Raw genomic sequence first — 24,646 nt, 5'->3', positions numbered from 1 at the left:
TGTAATAACTTTAGCTTTGAACAAGTCAAAAGCAGCTAATTATAAATATAAACAGTTTGCGTGATGCTTAGCTTTGCACTGCTCTTTTCATATCCAGAGTTGCTATCGGTTGTGCTTCAGTATAACATTACAGTCTCCAGAATAATTAATGTCAGATCAAAAGTCATCTCTCAAGGATTCATCAGATGTATGTCGGAAACTTTTAAATGTGACAACATGCACAATGAACAATCAGGCCAATGTAATGTATCGCCTGCATTCAGGTAATAGTTTGGATGTTATTATTACTATTATTAGTAATACATATTTGATCATACAGTTTATTTGAACTTATGAACAATCAGTCAGCAATGATACTAATTGAAGTTTTACAAATCTTAAAGGTTAAAAAAGGTAACATATTGTGACTTCAAGTGTCAGCATCAACCAAGTAATCATCTTCCAAGTGCTCAGATGGTTTTGAATGAATGAAAACTCAGTATTTAAGCAGTTGCGCTGTAAAATCATGGCAGTCATCAAAGTTCACCCAGCTGGATGTTCATTAAATGTTTCATTGAATCTTATTTTTTGTTCTACAGAAGAAAATAAGTCATAGAGGTTTGAAATGACATGAGGGTGAGTAGAGGATGACTGAATAATTTCAAATAAACCCACCTCACACATAAAACAAAATAAACTGTGGTTGGCCTCTTTCTGTCTAAGCTGGCAGTTATTGACCAAATAAGCCACAAAGTGTTCTCGACCTAATGCTGCAAATCAAACGTCTGGCTCTGGCAGACTACTTTTAGCAAAGACAACAAAAACACAGACAAAGCAATGTTGGCGTTTGGGGAAAGTCTTTGAATGTCACTGAATGCCCCAGACTCTGTTGAAAAGCTGCTTTCAATTCAGCCTGACAGAGCCTGAATGGATCTTCTAGACTAAATGAGTAAAATTCAAACCAATTACAATGGGTTTATTATGCACCCATCTCTAATATGTCTACTTTATCTCTCATGTATGAAAGCCTATTTTGCCACATTAATAAATGCAGTTGTAAATAATAATTATGACATAAAAAGTCAATACTGTGAGATACTAAGTAATAATTCTGAGTAATTCTGAATAATTCTGATAATTCTAAAACTTCAAGAAGTTGAAATTAATATGAAATTAATATGAAAGTTGTGTCATATTAATGAGACAAAAGTCAAAATTATGACATAAAAACTATTATGAGAAAAAGCTGAAATTATGACAAATTATCAAATAAAATGACTAGTACCACTGTCATAATTATAAGGCATGTAGTTGAAATGGTGACATAAAAACAATTACCACATAAAAAAGTCATTATTTTGAACAAGTCACCATTATGAGTTACTACGTCATAATTGAAATGAAAATGATTTAAAAACATAATTATGAGATAAACTATCAATATTACGGTATAAAACCAGTTCTGACATAAAAGACTAAATTATGACAAATAGTAAATTGAGATAAAAGACAAAAATGATCATAATTTTGAGATAAAATGTCAAAATTATAGCGTAAAAACCAATTCTGACATAAAATATTCAATTATTACAAGAAGTCAAGTTTGTGAGATAAATTGAGACACTAAGTCATACTTGTGATAAAAAAAAATCAATTATGACATAAAAGTCATAATTATGGCAAAGTTAACAATGATACCTAAGTCATAATTATGAAATTGACATACTAAGTCATTATGAGAAGTAGAAAGTGACATAAAAATCACATTTTTGAGATAAAAATCAATTATGACAAAAAGCTGAAATGATGACATAAAAACAATTACCACATTAAAAAGTCATCAGTACGAGATAAAGTCAAAATGCTTAAACATCATATTTATGAGATTAAAAGGTCAAAATTATAACATATAATTATAGCATAAATTATAGCATAAAACCAGTTATGACATAAAGTGTGATATAAAAAGTCAAAATTCTAAGATAAAATGTTTAAATGTGTGTCATAATTCGAAAGCATGATTTTTTTTCTTATGTGACTGTACACCATCTGTTCAAAGGGGAGGGTGGTAATGTACCATGCTTTGCAGTGTGGGAACAGCAGAGTTTACAGGTGTGAGCTAGATAAAGCAATCACACCCAAAGGCATTTATGAGAAGTGCAAAATGGGAGATACCATTCCCTGTGGACGTGGAGGCAATGAAGTCATGCTCTGTGTCTACTCCACAGTTTGATTGGGACGCCTCCCAAACCCGGGATAACAGTATAATTAACAGGGACAGCTGCAGATACGGTCCCACTGTCAGCGGCCACAGCAGAAACTGTCCACTGGGCCTGGGCCCAAATCAACTTCGAAAACCATAGGAACCGTTCACAGCCATATCAGTGTCTTGTGCTACAACAGGTGGTCCCTGAAGTCCCCAATTCAACCTCCCCCCTTTGTCTCAAGTTTTCACATTAGACCTGCGGACACTCGCGTTTATTAGCAAACAACTCACAAACATCTACCTCATTTGTATTTTTCGGACCAAGCTAAAATCCCACTTACGGACCCAAACTTGTCTCTGTCAGAGCAGCGGTATCACATAAACCTTTGAGGCTTTGGAAGCTGTCGCTATAGTGCTTATAGGCTCTCAGATGGTCGTCTCAGGCACCTGGAAAAGGAGCGTGGTAAAAATAACAGGGAGAAGGAGATAAACCGAATGAAGGGATGAAGTGAAAAGAGGAAGATGGATCAGAGTATGGGTCAGTGGGATTTGTCTTGTTTTCTCACACCATGAGTTAACCAGCATGCGTCTAAGGAGTTTCAGCTATGTAGCTTTGGCTCCTTCACTCTTTCTCATCGACCGGATCAAACAGAACAGATTCAGCTGTGGCCTCCGATCCCATCCCGCTGGAATTGCACAAATGTTGCCACTTGAGCCGCAATGTCACTCCCAGCCCCATCCACTAACCCACTCCAGCTGATTTCAAAAGAAACCTGCTGTCGGTTCGAAATGGTGCTTAACCAGTAGTTCTGCTCCACAAAACTCTCCGATGCCCTGCTATCTTTGCTAAAAATGGCTCAGCCAGTTGCATGCACATATATGCATGACAATGCACGATGCTTAGTTTTTATGGCATAGTGTAATACATATTATGTACCGTGCATGTCAAACTAATCAGTGGTCTTTAAAAGTACAGGAGAACTTTCCTAAAGAGCCAAATCTTATGGCATTTAATGCGAATATAATATGTCACTGTGTTCTGTTTTAAATCATATATCATAAATTAGGCAGTAACACTGCAAAATTTCTCAACAGACTTCTCACTGTCAAATAATATAATGTGTTTCCCTCACAATTTAGGTTGAATACTGTATAAGCCATTCCTAAAAAACAAACAAAACAACAACCTTAAAATACAAATTGCACGGCCCAAAACTCATCCATCTATATCTTTGACAAGCAAATAATAATATAATATTCGGACATGCTTGACTGAACTTATGTGTCCCATGATCTTAAAAACCTGTAGATTTCTGCTTTAAATGCTCGAAATTCGTTTTGTAGAGAAATAGCAATTTCCTATATAGTTTTAGGGGAGGTTTGGAAAGAAAGAAATTCATTTTTATTTCAGCAAGGATGCATTAAAATTGATCAAAAACAACTTGTGACATTACAAGTTATTTCTATTTCAAATAAATGCTGTTCTTCTGAACATCAAAGAATCCTGATGAAAATGTATTTTTTACATTGACAATAATAAGAATTTTTTCAAAGCACAAAATCAGCATAGAATGAAGACTGGACTGGAGTAATGATTTTTGGGTAATTGTGAGGATGTCTTGTTTCAGCTTGTTTTATATATTGAGATCATGTGAGTTTCAAGCGCTTTCATGTTATTGGCTGAGTGTAGAGTTTCCACTCACTGTTTTCCAGTCCGCACATACTGTATGTAGTTCACATCTTCAGCTGTCAACATGAGCTAGATGTCAGACGAGTGCATTTAAATTAAAGGATTTGAAAACACTTGTCCACCCTGTCCAACACCAGCCATTAATAAGTCCTTACACGAGTCAACAGGCCAGTTCTCATCGCCTTTGTCAATTTATCCATGGATTAGAAATCGGGTCCATCTGGTTGGCTTGCAATTGAATGTATGGATAAGCTGCTTTGTCTATTGGCGTTTCCTAAAAATTTGAGTTCATAGCAATCCTAAAATGTTTGTTAGAAAAAGAGAAACTATGACTCTATTTCCTACTCCGAAACACATTCTTCAAACAAACGCAATTAAAGCTTAAAATATTAACTAAACAAGCACTTTTCCTGTGTAAAAGCAGTACATTTTAGCATGTTTATAAGAGTACTTATTATGGAAAGAATATACTTAAGTGTATGTTATTTAAATAAAATGTATTATAGGTTATATTAAAAGCAATTAGTTGAAAGACAATTACTTGTCTTTGAAATATGGTTAAAGTGTGCTAAATGTAGTTTCAAGAGATTTAATGTTTCTTGAAACAATGCATTCAGACATGTATCTGCTTTAAAATGTACTTTAATATCATTGAAATGTGTATGTATTGAAATATATTTGTAACTGGGTCAAAGACAAATAGGGGTTTTCAAGCATCAAAACAATAAAAGTTTAATACAGCTTTACATTTGAATGACGAAGGATCATTATTTCACCCATATTTTCACATTGTATTTTCACAAGTTATTTTAAAAATTAAAGTAGACCGTTTACTTGCATTTAATATGCTTTTTATGCATATAAATCACTTGTAAAAGGAACATCTCGTCTTTGACCAAATTACACATTTGTAATGATTAAATAGCAATTTATTACATTTTTAAATCAAATAAATGCAGCCTTGGTGAGCATAAGAGGCTTATTTTAGAAACATTTATAGAAACCATTATTCCAGACATTTGGTAGTATATGGATGTACTGCATAGTAAAAAAAAGACCCTACTGCATTGTTTGTTTTAGTTTCCTTTGTTTTTGAGTATTACTTCCAAACTAATGATCAATGGAAAAACTGCTAAATAATTGTAAGTACATGGTTAGAAGTAGTCAGCAGTATAAACCACATGCTTTACTCTGTATGACAGACTGGAGGAATGAAAATCTCCATATGTGACCCTGGACCTTAAGTTGTGTCTTAAGTTGCTGGGGTATATTTGTAGCAATAGCCAAAAATACACTGTATGAGTCAAAATTATAATTTTTTATTTTATGCCAAAAATCATTAAGACATTAAGTAAAGATAATGTTCCATGAAGATATTTAGTAAATTTCCTACTCTAAATATATCAAAACTTCATTATTGATTAGTAATATGCATTGCTAAGAACTTAATTTGGACAACTTTAAAAGAGATTTTCTCAATATTTAGTTTTTTTTGCACCCTCAGATTCCAGATTTTCAAATAGTTGAAATATTGTCCTATCCTAACAAACCATATATCAATGGAAAGCTTATTTATTCAGCAAAAATGGACCCTTATGACTGGTTTTGTGGTCCAGGGTCACATATACAGTAATTGAGATTCACAAGTTCTGGTTGCTGACAATTAAGCTTCATTACCAATAGATGGCAGCAGATTGCGTTATGCACACATGCTCTCTTTCTATCTCTCTGCACTTCTTGGTTTTTTATTTTTTATTTAAATAATAACTAATTAAATAAATAAACACAGCAACAGAAATAAAACAGATGCTTGTGACTCATAAACAAATTATGATTTATTACACATAGTTTATAGAAAGTTGTAATTCTTACACATGGGACTCAGTCTTTTTAGACGCCAAAAGGCTTAAATCATGTAGGCCAAATGGATGTAAATGGATGGCTTAATTATGTCTTTGTTATTGTAAGAATGTTAGAATGAAGGTGTACACGCAAATAAAGCTAATTATTAGCAATATTAAACAAAAGTAAAACAATTGAGGCGTAGGCTGTAATTTCTGCTAAATGAGATGCCTAAATGGCGTTCTAGTAATTGGTTCTCAAGCCCAGGATAATCCTATTTGAAAATACCCTCAAGGTATTTTTGTCTTTGTGAGATGCCTGTGCAAGTACTGGTTTATGAAAGGTGTCTGGTGCATTGTGGGCCTAATGGGTGAGGCCAACGGCTCTGACAGGACTATGGTGGTTTGCCGGCTGTAGCACAATAGGTTTTGATGCTGGTATATTTTAATGGTGTGGGAAACATGTCGATATGCCAGCGTTTATGCTGTCACCTATCATTGTGTTGTTCTATGCAACTTATAATATTGCTTGAGAACAAAAAATGGACAATTAAGGAAAAAAAAATGATGAAAGTATGATGCAAGATGAAGCAGGCCCTTGTGAAAAAGAAGTACACTTTAGCATACTTTTAAAAAGAGTACTTATTTTGGAAATAAAACAACTTGAAAGTATATACTTGCATGTGAACTGAATGTAATGTTTTCGCACACTTAAATGTGTTATTTATAATTAATTGTAAATGTATTATAGATTAAATTTATATTAAGTGCAATTAGATTATCTTTTAGACACACTTAAGTGGGACTTAAGTACATTTTTATATGCAATTTCGGTCACACTTTATTTTAAAGTCCAATTCTCTCTATTAACAAACCATTAACTAAAACCTTTGCCTCTATAAACTCCGAATTTGCTTCTTATTAATAGTTAGTAAGGTAGTTGTTAAGGTATTTTAGTGATGTAGAATATAGTCATGCAGAATATTTGCTTTATAAGTACTAATAAACAGCCAATATTTTAATAATAGGCATGCCTATTTAATAATAGGCAATATTTTTATAATAAGCAACTAGTTTATAGTGAGAATTGGTCCTTATACTAAAGTGTAACCATAATTTAAAAATTCTGTTGTCTTTAAAATATAGTTATATTGTACTGCTGAATGTACTGATAAGCATTTGTGGTAAAGTAAAATATACTTAAATTGTTTCCAGTTAAATATATGTATAATCGCACATTTGTAAACATGCAATTTAGTACATTTGAACGTTAACGTGTATTAACATTAAATGTAATATCAAAAAACATTGTACTGTAAAGCACTGTAAATATGCTTTAGTCAACACGTCAAAATAAGTGTACTTATTCAAAGCATGACAAAAAATTATTAAAACAGTCATTTCAAATTTACTTAACTTTTAATTTGACATTTATTAGAAAGTCTAATTTTCAAGTATACTTAAACCATAAAATGTCAATTCTGTCATCATTTGCTCTCCCTCAAGTTTTTCCAAATCTGTATGAATTTCTTTCAGCAGTTGAACATAAAATAATATATTTTGAAGAATGATAGTAACCAAGCATCCATTGACTTCCGTAGGATGTAAATGTGTTAAGAATAGATGTAGGGTGTTAAGAATCAGTCTAGAAAGTATCCATGAAAAATATGAACACTTAAGTAGCCTTTAAGTTCATGAATATTATATTACCTGCAAACACAGTTAAAAAACTTACTCTGTGCACATTCAATACAATTAAGCAGACTTCTTTTTCATGCTAAAGGGAAGAGTGCAAGATACCTTTTACCTGTGGAATTTTAATCCTGTTAATGTATAACAGTCGGGGGTTTGGACTGCAGCACAGACACGCTCTCCAGGGCAGAAAGGTTTCTTATCTAGAGGAGGAGTGATTGGAAGAGTAATCATGCTTGTGTAATCCACACAAGATGAAATGTTGAACCATGACACCTTTTAGTTCTTTTGTTGCATGCTTAAGTTTTGCAAAATGGTTAGGTGTTATTTTTTTGCTGCCGTCATGGAAACATCAGTAATGATCCCTATTGAGATGGGACAGGAGGGAGAGTGAAACTGCTGGTAATTGTGAGGGAACAGCTCTGAGCTCGTATCCTCCCAGGGTGTGAGACGCTGTGTGGTCTGTGATGTTACACCTGCCTCAGGCATCGGTGCATGGGGCCGCTCAAACCATTTCTATTGTATCCATTTTCTAAGCTCAGTCTGATAGGCCACACAGAGCAATTGCGACTAATTATGTAATGGCAGATTAAGTACCTGCTAACACCATCGTTTTTTTGAAAGAGCTGTAGACAAAAAGAATTTGGGCTGTAAGCAAACTAAGGCTCCAGGTGTCATTTATACAGTCTGCATTTATACAGTCATACATTATCCAGTGGTAATTGTGTCCGTTGTGTATTTGAGAGGATAATGTAAACAGGGTTAAAGTGAATTCTGTCATCATTTACTCACCCTCATGGTGTTTCAAAGCAGTATGACTTATTTTCTTCTGTGGAGCACAAGTTTTGATTGAACTTAAGGAGATAATATACTTTAAAAGAATATGCTTAAGTGCAAACTGAATGTAAATGTTTTCAGGATGTTTATCTGCATGTCAATTGCAATTAACTAAAAATATTAGAGCTTAAGTTGACATGAAATACAATTACTGGAACTTAAGAGTGCTTTTTTATCCACTTAAGTAGGATTTAATACATCTTTATATTTATATTTTCTTTGAAATATGGTTAAAATGTATTTCAGAATGTACTGACAATCATTTATGGTAAATTTTATACTTTATTATGAAAGTTGTATATCATGTTTTTAAATACATCTTTAATGACGAAGTGAAAAATTAGTTGCCTACATTTAAAATATATTTATTTTAAATGGACCTTTCCCCTATTACTTCACTTCCTGTCAGTTCTCATCTGTCCTATTGTAATAAAGGCGAAAATGGCAAAACATCTTAAAAAAGTAAGCATCAAGTACTTTACATGTGATTTATGTTAGTCAACACATCAAAATAAGTGTACTTCTTTAAAAAATGTCAACAGATATTTAAACATAATGATTTAAAATGGACTTTAAAACTTTGGCATTATTACAAAATGCACTTTTTAAAAGTGCACTTAATTGTATAAGAAACAAAAACTGAAATGTCTGTCTTTAAGTACACTTAAGTAGCCTTTTAGTTCATTAATATGAAACTGTCTGCAAGTAGTTTTTCAAAGTACTCTTAAGATTTGAAGTACATTATTCAGTACAGTTAAGCACACCTTTTAGTGTAAATACAGTCATTGCTGTTCTAAATGAAAATACTTAAATATAGTTTCATTTTACTTCACAAAAGGAATGTGATTAGCGTATACCAGATAATTTTAGAAAGATCCTGTTGAGTAGAACTAGGGTGTTTTTCTCATTTTCAAAGTCAAATTTTATTGATGAACTTTCACAATAACAGGCAGATTTCAAACGTTCATTAAATATACTTATCATTTGCCAAGTCGTGCAAACAGGTCATGAAACAAGTATTATTGAGACAAGAGAGGCTCCATCTGTCTTTGATCAATTTGTCTTGTTAATAAGTCTGGAGAGGGAGCCAGGCAGACTTTAATTTCTTTAATCCTCATTTGGAACATAGTATAAAAAGACATGACATTTCTTCATTCTATCTGTCTGTCTGTTTTTATTTTCAATACTAATTATTAAGACAAAGGCTTTATTATGTTCAGGCTTCAATTACGTTTATCCAATTTTCAGTTTTAATTTCGTCTTAGTGCCCCATGACATGAATTCGCTGTACCACGGACCGAAAAAATGATCAAAACCTAATTAAACCACCGACCTCCAACAATATATGCAATTATCCAATTGAGGAGCTGTTCTTTATATAAAATGCCATACTTTTCTGACTGCCTTACGTAAATGTTAATAATAAGCTTTCATTATTTCAAAAGTAGTCAGCCTTTGTGTTACAAGTTTTATAATATTCTGCTCTTCAACGGTGGTTCATACTCAGATTATGTTTTATTTATGTTTTATTGGATGTAAATTAGCAACACTTATGTTTGTAAATCTCAACGCTATTTTAAAAAAGAAATTAAACCTCAAATGAAATTGAAGCATCAAACTGATACGTAATAGTTTCATGTTGTGATTAAATCTGTCAATAAGTCTTAAGTGACTAATACAGATTATCACAGTCTTTGAGTATCCAAATGTTTCTTTCTTTGTCTCTGAAAGCTTTACATTCACTTCAAGGTAATTGAGGCGTCCCTGCTCTTTTGCATGGTGCCGCGCTTGAATAAAGGCCACATGCTTCAACACTCTTTGAGTCATTGTTTGGGTGCAGTGCTTGATTTAAAATGGTTTTTCCTGCTGGTGCTAAATAAATATCTTGCATGATTTCCATTAGGCCACATATAGACCTACTTTATTCACACTGGTTTAAAATGGCAAAACCAAATAAATAAAAGCAGTTGTTAAGATAAAACTACCTACGTTTGAAGGTGGATTGTCAGGATATGGGATTTTTGCAGGTCATGTATATTGTAAATGTGTTTTCTTTTCAGTTCATATGTGTTTTGAGAGGTAAACATAAGGGAGCAGTGGATGTTTACCCTGCAGTGGGATATTTATTTGTAGTGCTCAGTGGATCATGAGTGTGAGCACTAATGCACAGACTCCACTGCTTTTACTTTGTGTGACAATTCATTTTTAAAGGATGCCTCACCCAAATCCTGTTTCAAATGCTGATCCGTCATGCCAGAAAGCTGTAATTATATATCGTTGTCACACTATTGTTTAATTTCATTGCATTGTATGTATGTCCTTTTACACTAAACATCATATTTGCATCTATCCAAACTGGTTTTACTTGCACAGTATATTGTACATGGGAAAAAAAATGCATGGCAGTAGACAAGAATAACTATCTGTCAAAAAAACGTTTTTGTGCTGCATTTTTGCAAGTGAATATTGGGTGAATGTATATATGTAATCCTATAAAAGAACATGTGTTTTAATATAAAGCATTTTTTTAGATATGCAATTTATTCGTTTTGTCATGATAGAAATTTACTTTCATTTTGTGTAATGTCTAATTTTTTCCAGGTTTCATATGCTGCATGTGAAGGAGAATATGACAGAAGGAGAATATATATGTGTGTGTGTGTGTGTGTTTTAACATATAAACACACAAATGAATACTTTCCTACTTTCCTTTAGGAAAGAGAATACATTTATTTATTTGTTTGTTATATATTTTCACTATAAATAGTGTTAATATAATATTGTAAGAGCAAGATAATATATACAGCAATATAGTATATTTTGAGTAATGTCTAATTTTGTCCCTAAAGAAATGTTTTTGTGCTGAATTTCATATGCTGCATGTGTATTTTATGCAATACAAGTGAATATGATTTTCAATAAAGGATAATGTTTATGTATGTGTGTGTATTTATTAATATTATATTATTATTTTACAAGAAGCACAAACTTTTTTTTTTTGCAGTTGATTAGTTTTGTCATGATACAAATGATATCTAATGTTCTGTAATGCAATGCCAAATAACACTGCGATTTATTTTTTAAGTTCTTATTTGTTGTCTTGTGTGAGGTGCAATGGGAGATATAAGGTTGCAATAGCTGTAAACCTGAGCAAGCTCCTCCGGAGGGATGCCTCTCACACACTTACGTAACCTTGGCAGCATTCCCTCGGAAGTACGAGGCACCGGACCAAGAATCCCCCCCCCCACCGTTACAGGATAGTGAGTGGCACTTGATGGAAGCCCCTCCAAGACTGTAGGTCAAACAGATCAGTGTCAAGCCAACGAGAACATCTATATCTCTCTGCCTCCTGCGCTGTCATGTTTAACGTTGCCATGGATCTGAGGTTGCGTTGCTATGTCACAAGGACATTGTGTTTTCGACCAGACCAGTGTCGTGAGTGCTATTCGCTTTCAAAGCATGGGTTATTCGTAAAAACAAATAATCATTTATTTTAAGTTTAATGAGACAAAGCAGGCTACACCAGAAAAAGCTTGTTTTATAACAACTGCACTCTTACATACATTATATTACAGTCATAGACTCCCTTTTTTTAGAACACCACACAAATCTATTTACTCAATGGCTGTTTAGTTAATTCTTAAAAAAAGTCCTTAATTTTCAGAGCTTTTCTTCATCCGTATTTATTTTTTCTTTTCATCTGAAACTACTCGCTGCTAGGTTTCGTCTCGTCATCTTACAACAACCTTTGACCCTTGACCTCTGACCTTAAGTGAATGGAATTCACAACAAAGATTAAAATTCCTCAAGGAGGTACATCCGCTCGTGAGGAACATGCTCCTCGCTTCATTAAAATACTACATGTCCGAAATATTATTTTTTATCACATACAATACAGAGTCCATTATGTACATCCTCTCGTCTGTACTGATGATGAAAACAGGTATTCGTTTGGCTTTGCAACTTCTTCCCGTGAGCGCAGTGGAAGTGTTTAGGTCCTCTTTTGTACTTCTCTTTAATCATGCAGTGGACAAAAGCTTTTAAACAGTTGGTCGGTTCAGTGACAAAGTCTCGACATGTTATCGCATGAGTCCTGGTCCATTGTGAGGCTCCTTTCCTCGTGAAGCTTATTCCTATTCTGTCCTTTCAGAAACCATAACAAGTTCATGATGCCTCGGAGTCAAATGTGGGGTTGGCTAGACAAGAGCTTGAAATTCGGGTTGGGTTTTTCAGAGTGCTAGACGTTAGGACTTCATACTGGCCGGTCCACAGCATACTGGCAGGGGCTTAGGTTGGACACAGGGTTCTGCATGGCCGGGTAAGCGAAGTTGGCGTGCTGTTTGGCCTTGAGCCGGAGGCTGGCCAGACTGGAGTTACAGGTGTCTCTGTACATGTACGGACTGGCCGTGGTGGCATAAGGGCAGGTCGCTGCTGAGACCGCCGCAGAATTGAGGGTGGGGCTGTTCAGGTTGTTCAGGTTTCCCAGGTTATTGAGGCCTGAGCCCGGCACCCCTGCCACTGCCGAGGGCACCATGGAGGAGGCCATGTTCATGGAAGGGATGGAGCTGGGTGAGGAGAACATTGGCTGGGACGACAGCGGGCTTACATTCATGGAGTTAAAGAAAGGAAAGCTTTTGGCTGAGAGCGGGCTGCTGGCCAGGCTCTTGGTGGCCCAGTTGTTGTAGGAATAGCCCGAGTACATGTCCTCGTACGGCTGCATGAGTCCGTTGAACTGGGCCCCGAAGCCGTTCTTGCACAGCTCGGCTTGCTGGTTCCTTTCTCGCTTTCTCCATTTGGCGCGGCGGTTTTTAAACCACACCTGTTTGAAAGACAATGAGGAAAGAGTTAAAAACGACGGATGCACATTTACCACAGTGGTAAATATTTTATTTACCACAGTAAATGTAATTCGTGCAAAACAATAAATTTGGACGCCAGATAGCATGCTCCTAATATCAACTATAAAAGACAGAACTTTAATATTCCGATTCTCAACAGGAAAAGTTTCACCAGGCAGAATTTAAGTGCTTCATTTATTCAACTAATTTATTCACTTATTATGAGTTTCCCCAGCGAGAAATGTCATTAAAGAGCTTCCCTCACATTTAGTCAATTTTATATCCTATTTTTAGGGGATATTGGGTGGATTAAAGTTTTAATGTGAAAATTGAAATGAATATATTTCATTTAGCTCTCGGAGAAATTATAAAGCTGTTTTCTTGTCGATCTTTTCCCTTTGAACGTGTTCACAGACTGTAATTAGTAAGAAACACAAGCTGGGGAGGAAAATAAGAAATTAAGAACTGCTTTTAATTATTAGGTTTTAGCAGTGTAAATACCGTCCTTTATGTAAATGGTTTGCTTTAAACGTAACATCAATTATATGACAGCAGCACAAAAAATGCCTTCCTCATAACTCTATAGCAAACTCATGACATTTTTAATATTAGGACCTTCTAAAGAAATATGATAAAGACATAAGCAATCATTGATATTATGACTCAAATTTACTGTCTTCAAATATTTAAAAACAAATCTCAGATAATGATTGAATATTGCCGCACTTGTATTTGTAATTATACTTGTGATACAGCCTGTTTTCTGGGAATATTTAAAGACAACTTTTATCCAGTGTACTGTAAATGATACCAGTTTATATTGGGAGACAAGGAATACCCTCCTCTGTGAATGTTCCACTGACACTTCGGCAATGGTGTTTAAAGCCTTCCAAAATAACTGAATGTCAAATATAGTTCAGTGGTTGGTGTGTTCGTTCTTTATATTTTTGGCATACAGGTATTTCATGATGCATTAAATGGCTAGAATTTGGACTTAAAGCTATAAAGTTTCTTTATTAAAAAAATAATATCCATGAGGAACCTTTAACATCGATGGAACCTTTCAAATACCCAAACGATCTTTATAGCGGAAAAAGGTTCTTTAAAATGGTTCTTTTAAGAACTGTTCAATGAAGGTTCTAAAATGGTTTATCTAGCATTGCTTCATCCACCATCTCCAAAGCTCTGTTGACTTTAAATTACAAAATCGTGAGTGAATGGTTAACAAAATGTACATTTGTCCTCTCAATACTGATATAATGAATGTAAAAACCAGCATCAATTGGAGAAGAACCCTTCGTGGTCATGTGTGGTCCATTGTGGGGGGGTTTAAAGTATCCTGGGTCAAGCTGGCATTAGGTCAGGGCCATGATTTAGGGTTTGTGTGTTTATTAGGAGCACATACTCTATCAATTGCGTAAATCAATATGACAGCAGAAGCATGCGGAATATGTGGCATAAGCTTCCAGCTGGGATTACTGAAATACATGCACAGTTCAGGAGGCCACTGATAGACATTAGGAAAATGGTATCTCTACCTCTGTTGTTCTTTCAAAATAACAACCAAGATTGTGTGCTATGTGACCTTTCCTCTGGCCAACATGAATTTGATCCATTAGATGCGTGCCAGCCAAGGAGGTAGCGATTGTATTGTCATCCATCAGAATGGGAGCCCACCTGCTCTCTTTATGTGCTTCACCCATCAAACTTCTGCTTTTTGTTGGAACAGAAGGTCACAAAACTTTTCTAGGCTTTTCTAAGCAAACTACTGTTCGCGTTACATCACAAATCTCATTTTAGCAGTATTCTGGAAACAGAAAAAAAACTGCCACAGCCAATACCAAAGCCGATGTCTTGTGTTTAAGTATTCCTGAAAATCTTGGAATAGCCCGGGCCTATAATTTATGTCCCGTGGTTCAAAAGGACGCCCTTTCATTACACAGAGTATCCAAATGCACCATAGTGACAGCATAGTGAACATAACTTCTTTTCTTTGTCAGTCAGTGTGTCAACTCGGTGTGCTTTTGATTATAACATCTGCACATTGTTCTGAAACGCAATGTGCCGTAGCTATATGCAGTGGTTTAGCTTGGCAAGGACACGTACCCGTACTCTCGCTTCTGTGAGGTTGGTCCACACAGCGATCTCCTCTCGTGTGCTCATGTCAGGATAGCGGTTTCTCTGAAAGGTGGCTTCAAGTTCCTGGAGCTGCTGGCTGGTAAAGTGTGTCCTTTGCCGGCGCTGTTTTTTCTTTAAAGAGCCGTCCTCCGGGTTCGACTCATCTGTGTGGTTCTGATGGGACTTCTCTGTGTCTGTATGGGTCACAGGAAAATGCATTAATTAAACAGATACACTCTTAAACTGGCATCTATGGTTCCTTGAAGAACCTTTAACATTGTACAAACGGCTCTACAGTGGAAAAAGGTACTTTAGATTGTAAAATGTTCTTCAAACTATAAGAAAAAAATTAAGAACTGTTCAATGAAACTGCAAAAAAAAACTTTATTTTTAAGTGTGTACATATACACGAGTCCCACTGTTATCACAAAATATACAATAGATTGCAAAATACAATAAGCTGTGGATAAACATATATGTGTTAAAGACAAAAAAAAGCATTTAGTTTCTGTTTGGCTTGAAAACAGAACAAGATAAACTGTTTTCTGTATGTGTGATGGAAATCGTCCCACTGTGGTGTAGAGTACTGCAAATTGCAAATTCAAGACCCCACAGAAAGGGCTAAATTAGCTGGCCACATAATCCTGGGATCACCCATTTGTGACAGGGCAGGTTTGGGGCTGTTTGGCAAGAGCTTAACTCTCTAGGAGAAGTTCGAACTAATCAGCAAGCTTTGCAGGACTCTGCAGGGCCTCTAGGAAAACCAACAAGACATCATGCTGCCATCTGTCAGTGCACAGATACCCTTTAACTCTTACAACATCTTCTATTAAGAAGAAGATGCAAAAAATAAAATAAAATATTAAATCTTAAAAGTAACTAGATCAATATATTTGAAGTTAAACTGCAAAAGAGTTTATTTAAATTCATTTATTGTAACTTGACAACATGGATGAAAGAAGAAATTGATGAGAAATCAGCGAAATTGTAGGTTTGTATCTGTCCTTTCAGTGATAGGCCATGTATAAATTAACGAGAGGAACATCTCAATACCGACATTTCTTCAGTCGCTTTGTTGTGTTACTAACAACGTTTTGAATCCATTGATTTGTTGTTCAGTTGTAGTTCGTTTTGTGCTAAATCTGAACATGTAGCGGAAATATTTTGTTCATAAAAATAGATAAGATATATAGATTTATAGGCTAAATGCCGTCAGAAGCTGTTGACTGAAAAACACGTGTTCACTAGGCTATTCGTTCAACACCTCAAGCAAAAACCCCGTTCTATTAAATTAAATTTACTAAAATTAATATATCCTATTATTTAGATTTTTTTTTTTTATTCTATCCCTATGATGTTCAGAGTGACTTTAAATTCTCGATTGGGGCCATGTTTAAAAATAAACATTTTCTTCCAATAATAATAATAGGCCTAATAATAGTCTTAAGCAAAAGATGGCTATAATGAAGATTTATCTATTTTACTACAAAGCATGCACTTTTTTTTAAATAGGCTATAGTAAGGAAAGAAAAGGTCTAAATAAGCCCATAACAAAGTAGGCTATAAATGAAAGGTGAAAATGCATGATTATAATTTAACAGCTTAATATAGGCCCTAATATTTTTGAACTGAGTGCGGTTCATTATTTTTGTGCTTTTCATTATTTATTAGCGCGCAACCGCTCTTTATGATATAGCCTATGTTTCTAAAAATGTAAAATTACAAAGCCAAATTCTTCCGGATATATTTAGGTTATCTTCTACTGATGTAAATTGCGATCAAACGTAAAACGTTTTGTTTTTCAGTACACCTATACGCTACAGGTTCAACATTGTAAAAAAGCACGTAACACTACAATCACTTTGCTCGTTATGTTTATACATTTTAACAGTAAACCTCATTTTTGCACCGACTTGCGCGTTTAAACTCTGTGAAACTGTAACGCGTTAGTTTATGCAATTTACCACAGCCTGCCTGTAAGCCTATTAACAGCAATTTAAATCGATAGAGTTTGTTTAGGATTACATAATCCTCTGTCATGTGTCTCAGTGAAGTGCACATCTTCTTCAGACCTTTGCTCTTTTCACAGGTGTTTAGGTTTATTCGCATAGGCCTACTGACTGAATCATTTGGATACCAAATTTGAGGCACAGAAATGAATAATTTATGCACCGTTCCTTCAGCACGTGACTGGCTAGCCGGGATCTTCTCCTTCAAATGGCGACTGTCATCAGTACACAATGCACAGAAAGACTGTCCAACATCTGTAAAAGGCAGGCCTACATTCAAATGACCCAAGATTATTCAAAACTACAACCAAAGATGCGGTGCTGTTATTACAAGCCCAATTCAAATTGAACGCGAATTAACTGGGGAAGAACACAATGTGCTCTAAATCTAAAATACCCTAAAGAATGATCTTATAGCCTTCAGACGGTTCAGTCATGCATATAGGTCGAATAGCTGATTATGGACTATAGCTCAAAACTAGAAGATGAGGGTTTGCGTTACGATGAATGTTTACAAAATAGCAAATTATGTTCATATTAGCTAGGATATAGACACGCTCTTTAGACCTACAGTAGAAAAATGTTCTTTAGATTATCAGATTTTTTTATTTTTTTTAAGAACTTTCACTGAAAGGTTCTTTAGGGAACCAAATCTGGTTCGTCTATGGGACTATCGCTGTGAAAAAAAAAAACCATTTTGGAACCTTTATTTTTAAGAGTGCAGGCGCAACTTCATTTTAAATAGTCTCTAATACGTGAATGCGTTTTTGTGTGTTAATTAAGCATGGATATGAACTGACCACTGTTGTCTTGGCCTTTGCATCCCGGATCGTGCTGAGGAGTCCCGGAGTCTGACAGAGACAGTGCCGGGCTACGGGCCTCACTGTCCGCTAGAAGGTTAAACTCCATCACCTCGACCGCCAGGCTCTGTGAACAGCACAAAGGCATATTTACATTAATGATGATACACAAATAAAGATACACAAGCTCAGGCTATTGGCTAATACACATGAGACTGCAATAAATAAAAGACACAAAATACTTTTATTTAGAGATTTGGGGATTTTATATGTTCTTGTTAATCAGAATCCCTTAAATATACAGTCTATAATATTTCACGACTGAGCAATGTCGCTTAGAATTAAAAAAGAGGACGACACAAGTACCGTGGGTAAACAAAAAAGGCCATTTGCTAGGCTGTTTTGCTAATGTTCAAGTCAAAGTTGGTGGCAAAACCAGAACCCGCACTGATAAGTTCATTACAGTGTTTCCACAACCATGGATTTGATCTCAGATGAGGAAAATTAATTGGAAACTCCGAGAACCCATTTAATAGCATAGAAATGAACAGGTTAAATGGATGGCAACAAATAATTTTCACAATCTGACCGTCCGTCTAATAATTATTCAATGTTTTTGTCAATAGACTTTCGATTATTATTATTATTAATAGGCCTAATAGGTTATTTATTTTTACTGGTAATTTTTCGTAAGATTTTCCTGCGCAAAAATAATACAAGCGTGATAAAAAACAGTCTAATTCAATTTAAAATCCCAAACCTAAGACAAATTAAACCTTATTAAATAAACCCAAGTCTAGAATAAATCAGAACAGCTAGATAAGTAACAATAAACCGAATGCGCAATAAGAATTATTTGCATGTTTTATCATATCAAATGAGATGTAGTAATGAAGGCCAGCGCATTGCTTTGTGTTGCAAATCTCCAAAATGTCAGGTAGGGTTCACCCATTTACAACGATTTGGATTTTAGACACCGAGCAACCAATGTTCAAAATTACGTGAACCAAACAGCCTCGTAATAGAGCCTAAAATATCAGCTTGTTTATTTATGCTGCACCCTAGAGATTTAGAAACGTAATCGCTGTTACTGCGTCTTGGAATGTGTGATGTGACTGGATGAAGAGAGAAAGCAGATCAGAAATCAGCAAACAGCACCCAAACTCGCGCGCCGAAGAGGTTTTACTGAACTGAACGCCAATACATATGATTTCCTGTTTTTTATTCGCTGTCGGATTTCACCTCTTTTGAAGGATTTATGAATTGTTAAAGGCGTAAAGATTTGGTTGATATTTGTATAAAATAAAATAAATATTAAAATTAAAATAATATTTTTAATTGGCTTTTACTTCACACTTCTGACCTCCAAATGTTCTCTTGAGGAAATTATTTTTTATGTATTTATTATTTTTTTTTTATTAAACTTCTTCATCATTACGAACTCACACACACACAGTCACACACACACAACGCACGCTTAATCCCATTTTCCAACAACTATCATTAACTGAAACGTAGCCTATCTCATGGAGATACATTGACATTTTCTTGGCCTACTCTATCAATTCTCATAAGAGAAGCGTAGGCTAATCCGTATATATCTACACTTCACCAAAGGAAGCCTATCGTTATCTGAATAGCGCGTAAAAACGCTCATAAATAGCCTAAAAGAACGGATCGGTCAGGTCCACTTGCTTTCACAGAGATTAAAGGACAATAAATATACACACATTCAATTAGAATAAACGAGCGAATAAAAGCATTGGTAAAAAACTAATTTAAAATGATAATCCACAGTCTGCGCATGCCAGACCTGAATTTCCATGGCGGATCCCTTCACGTGGGCCTTTAAAAAAAACACAGATTATTTATTTATTTTTTATCATTGTGTTTTTATTTGTATTTATTTTTAGTGAGAAGTAAATGAGCGCCCTTTTTCATCACCCATTTTTTAGTAACTTTTAGGAACAGTGTAGGCTACTATTGTGCATCACCATGGCACCATTCACGTTTACGTGATATTTTTTGATAATATTACAAATGTTTAACAACTTTCAGACAAAATCACATGCAGTTTCTTTATTGTTTGCGCTATGCAATGTTCGGCAACACTTCCGCATTATTCCTGCAATAGGGAGTTAAATAATTGTGGATATTGGAGAAAGTTTTGACCTTAGTTCAGCACCTTAAGACCTGACAGCTCCCGTAAAGACGCGCTTCAAGTTCTACTTAAAACGAGCGACACAAAATCGGTCATTACTACACAGGGTAAATTGTTATGACCGCTTTTCCCATCATTATTTGAACATATTCAACAATAGTGTCTCAACATACACCAGCCCAGGTGTTCAGACACGTTCATTAGTTAGTGGAAAAGTTTGTAAAATATTAATTAAAATGTATATTCATGATTCTAAATAGAATTCCAGAATGTCATCAATTCTTTCTTTCAAACAGTTTTAAGTAGTCTACATGTAAAACCTATAAAACCTATAAAACACAGAATCCTCCATTCATTAAGAAAGCAGATTTCAATAACAAACAAGTGCCATAGTAGTGATCAGTATTCATGAGGTGACAGACCCTGAGGATGTAGAGATTATCAGTGGTGATAAATAGACCAACAGGCTAACATTTTATAGCACTGATTTTCATCACTTTCTACACTTAAAACTAGTGTTTGCTATAGTCACATTTCCAAGTATGTTTTATTACTAGTTGATAAACAGTGAAATTATATTACCTATGGTGAAAAATAGGACGGACTATGTTTAGTAGATATGTTGTTATCAAATTAAAGTAAAAAAAAAAAAAAACATTAAAAATGACAATAATTTAAATTGAAGAAAAAGTGTGTTCATTGTACATCAGACTGTTGAGTGATGTGTTGAAAACACTTAGGCATATACTCAATATGTAACCAATACTTAAAAGAAAAAATTTGGATAGCAAATATGTGCTTTACCAAAGCAGGGTGTCCTGTTAAATTATAATGATTTGTTTCAGTGCACAGGACGGCTGCCATTTGATTTCAAAGATTGTACAGATCTATATATGCCAAATAAATAAATAAATTAATCAATCAATTAATTATTATTCATCGCAAAAATATGATTTTTCTACATTCTACAAACATAGTTCTAGCACTACACTTTCTTGATCCACCTAATTATCAATCAAAATGGAATTTTTTCAAAATAAAATATGACCTTTTCTTCTAAGTCTAATAAACAATTGATGTAACTTGCCTTGTAAGTGCAGCTGGCCTGTGGGGAGGCTACCACGAGAATGCTGAATTACAATCAGAACTATAGATATACTTCAACACATACCCAGAGTGACTTTGATAAATGGTTATCTGTCAGGCAGGCTGCTCAGATGCTGTATCTTTTGGCCAGAGCTATAGGCGACATAAGTTGGTTATTTCATCCTAAGCAAGGTGTCAATGCATCCCCTACCCCTGCCAGGACTTGTGACATTATTACATTTCAAACTCTATCAAGGGTCCTCTAAGGATTGTGGGCCAACAAGACTCCATGCAAATGCCACAGATGCACTGATAGATTTCTTAAATGTAAAAAATGGAGAGACCAAAAGGGAAAGTGACCAGGTTTTTCTTACCTTGGTTTATCTCATGGTTATATAAAGAGTTGGCTTATGTAACCAATTGTCCATGAATATTCGAAGTTGTTTTTTTTTTTTTTTTTTAATTGTTAAAAGGTTGATATGGCCTGTAATAATAATAATAATTCAGTATTTATAATATTTCTGATAATTTTATATGCTGTTTTATGTGAAATAAAGTTTGGCTCAAACTTTATGTCTGACTTCGGTGGCACACATTAGGCTATGCTGATGCCATTTAGAGAAAGGAAATTTATGCTGCTTTTGAGATATTCGTATATGGCTGGAATGCATGACAGTGAGGGTCAGTTTATATACACGACATCGATCTCATTAAAATATATATATCTAATAAGAGAAGAGATAATAGAGGTAAAATCCTCTCGTTTTTCAGAAGATTGCTGGGTCCATCTGTTGGTTCGACAGAGGCAGACTGCATACATTTCCATGGGCTGCTGCATTATCTCAGGAATTATTCATAAACGCGTTTAGAATTAATTCCTTGGATTAAGAGTTGATTAAGATGTGTGTCACTTTGCTGTCTGAGAACTTATTAAGGGCCCACTCGAGCCGGCGGCAGATGGATTTCTACCCAGTGTTTGTAGATGTTAATTTGTCCCCTCCTAACACCCATTTGCATTTGGCTGTGTATGTCAAAGCGCGGCTTTTGCACGCACAGCTCCGAATATCCGTGCACGAGAAGATGCTCATCTATAAGACCGGTCGTGTTTATTCCATTACACAGTATGCACGCACCATACTGTGTATATCGACTGAGCGATAGCTACAAATGTTTTTGGTGTAGGCCTATACTGAAATGTGAAAACATCACACCCACAACAATTATTGGGATTTTTTTGTGAGCAAAATTTTAAAAACTATACTTTATATGTTTTTGAGTTTTTGTAGCCTAATTTTAGATATATAACTGCATCTGACGCAGAAGTGTGTTTGTGTATTAAAGGCAACTTGAGACATGACCAAACACAAGAGCGTCACGTGTGTGGTTTAATAGTTTTTTAATTTAAAAATGTAATAGATATTTAGCTTTTCGATATAAATATCTAAATATAGATATTTAGCTTTTATGGTTGACTTTTGAGCATTTTCATTTTAACGTTATAGCGTAATATATAACGTTATATTAATATTTAGCGTAAATATTCAACAAGCATTCATCATAAACAAAAGATCTACAATTTAAATACTGAAAAAAAGGAGCCTAACCGGATGCATTTTTGATCTCACGTTTTTGATACTCTAGCAAAAGTGTTTCGGTCAATCTTGTTTGACTATTTGGTCGCATGTAAATTTAGATAAACAGGTGCGTTTGACTGAGTATTTTTTACATTTTATTTTTGACGAACAGAAATGCCCCCAAACATTGAATGTAAAATAAATCGTTGCATGCCATTTTTCCTTTAATGCAATTTTGCAAAGCGAACTGTTTTAAAATATAATCTGAGCATATTTTTTAAAATTCGTTTTTATACAAAATAACTGATCTCACGAGGGTGGGAGTCTTTTTTTCTCTCTGGTCTCTTACCACCTGCCACCCATCAGTTTAGGTGGGCTATATTGCATAAATATTTTCGCTTAGACTAACAGACAACCCCCCCCCCCCCCCCCCCAAAAAAAAAACCCCGTGATAGGCCTACAGCAGAGAGCGAAACTTGGAGATATTTTGGCAGAGGTTTTATTTTACTAATGTTGTTTTTGTAATTCAATAGGCTATATGAGCTGGCTGTATGACAGTTGTGTTTATATTAAAACGATACGTAACAAAAGTTTTACTAACCACCGACAATTCAACAAATTTCGCTGAAGGCAAAAATTGACAAACTTAACTTCAACAAAAATCAAGCTTTTAGTTGAACATAGGCAAGGATACAACTAATTGAAAACATTATTTAAAGCCTTCACAAGGCAGCGTTTAACTTAATTTTTTTTACCCGTGTTAAAAAAGATTTAAACCGGGTTTAAGTCAAAATCATACTGAACTAATACAGACATCATGTAGAAACTTGATAGGACCTTTCTCGGTTTTTTCTTAATTTGTCAGCGTTCTAACAATTCTTCTGAAAATCTAATCCATATTTTATTAAATATTTTAACCGCAAAATAATAACAACCTAGTATTAAGTAGCCTATTATAACCCTAAAGATAAGATTGCATATTTTAAAGTTAAAGGAACCTGTAACCCTCTAGTTTACTATACATGCTGCATTTATAGGTTTTGGACATCATCACATCAACTTCAGCCCGATGATAAACGACGCTCGTGTTTCTGTCGCTGGTCAAAACTGATCCTCATGTGCCACGGTCCTGTTTGTCTAACACGACAGGTCTGGACTCAGACTCGGGTAGCCTGTTTTTGTGAGACTGGAAGGAGACAACATCCCCACAGCTCCTCTGAGAGCACATATCATCAGCACCACAGTGATTTTTGTCATGCATCTACTCACATGAATCCCGGTCTAGTGGAGGTAATCCTCGAAAAATGTACAACTTTTGCGTTTACGCGTGTTAGCTGCTTTTCTGAAACGACGCAGTCGTCATGTAGAAAGTTCCTTAGGATGAGCAAACGAAAAGAGACAGTTTTCTCTTTCTCTCTCTCTCTGTGTTGTCTGTCATAAGTTTTTAGCGGAGAGTGAAGGCTTGATCCCCATGCAGAGGGGGACTGACTTCATGCTAAATATCTCTTGTGACAGGTCCGCGGAAGAAAGGAATGCCCACCCCTTGACTCTCTCTCTCTCTCTCTCTCTCTCTCTCTCTCTCTCTCTCTCTCTCTCTCTGTAGTAAATCAGAGCTTCGGTCAATCATCCCGAGCTCACTTCCACAGCTTCTTCAAAGGTTTAAAACACGAACATTCTTCTGAGTTATAAGCCGTCTGTTCCTTCACGCTCAGTAAATAGAACGTTTTGTCTTCTCAACATTCTAAAAAATAAAGGTTCTTTATTTGCATGATTATGGAACTTTTTAATGTTCTTTATGGGAAAAAGGCTTCTTCA

The 24,646-nt window shown here is 35.1% G+C and overlaps 1 protein-coding gene across 1 annotated transcript; it reads right to left on the bottom strand.

Moving 5' to 3' along the window:
* Nucleotides 1–11,720: 11,720 nt before the first annotated feature.
* On the bottom strand, nucleotides 11,721–24,335 carry LOC306883879 (pituitary homeobox 3-like). The gene is made up of 4 exons (XM_079439377.1): nucleotides 24,101–24,335; nucleotides 18,011–18,137; nucleotides 15,190–15,395; nucleotides 11,721–13,064 (listed from the first exon to the last, which is right to left on the bottom strand). The coding sequence occupies exons 2-4, from the start codon at nucleotides 18,117–18,119 to the stop codon at nucleotides 12,498–12,500; spliced, it is 882 nt and encodes a 293-aa protein (XP_079295503.1). The 5' UTR covers nucleotides 18,120–18,137; nucleotides 24,101–24,335; the 3' UTR covers nucleotides 11,721–12,497.
* Between the last annotated feature and the right edge of the window lie 311 nt (nucleotides 24,336–24,646).

This window comes from Barbus barbus (genome assembly GCF_936440315.1).
Source record: "Barbus barbus genome assembly, chromosome: 18".
Taxonomy (NCBI): Eukaryota; Metazoa; Chordata; class Actinopteri; order Cypriniformes; family Cyprinidae; genus Barbus; species Barbus barbus.
The sequence above is the reverse complement of the archived record's forward strand: the minus strand, read 5'-3'. Positions and strand labels throughout refer to the sequence as shown.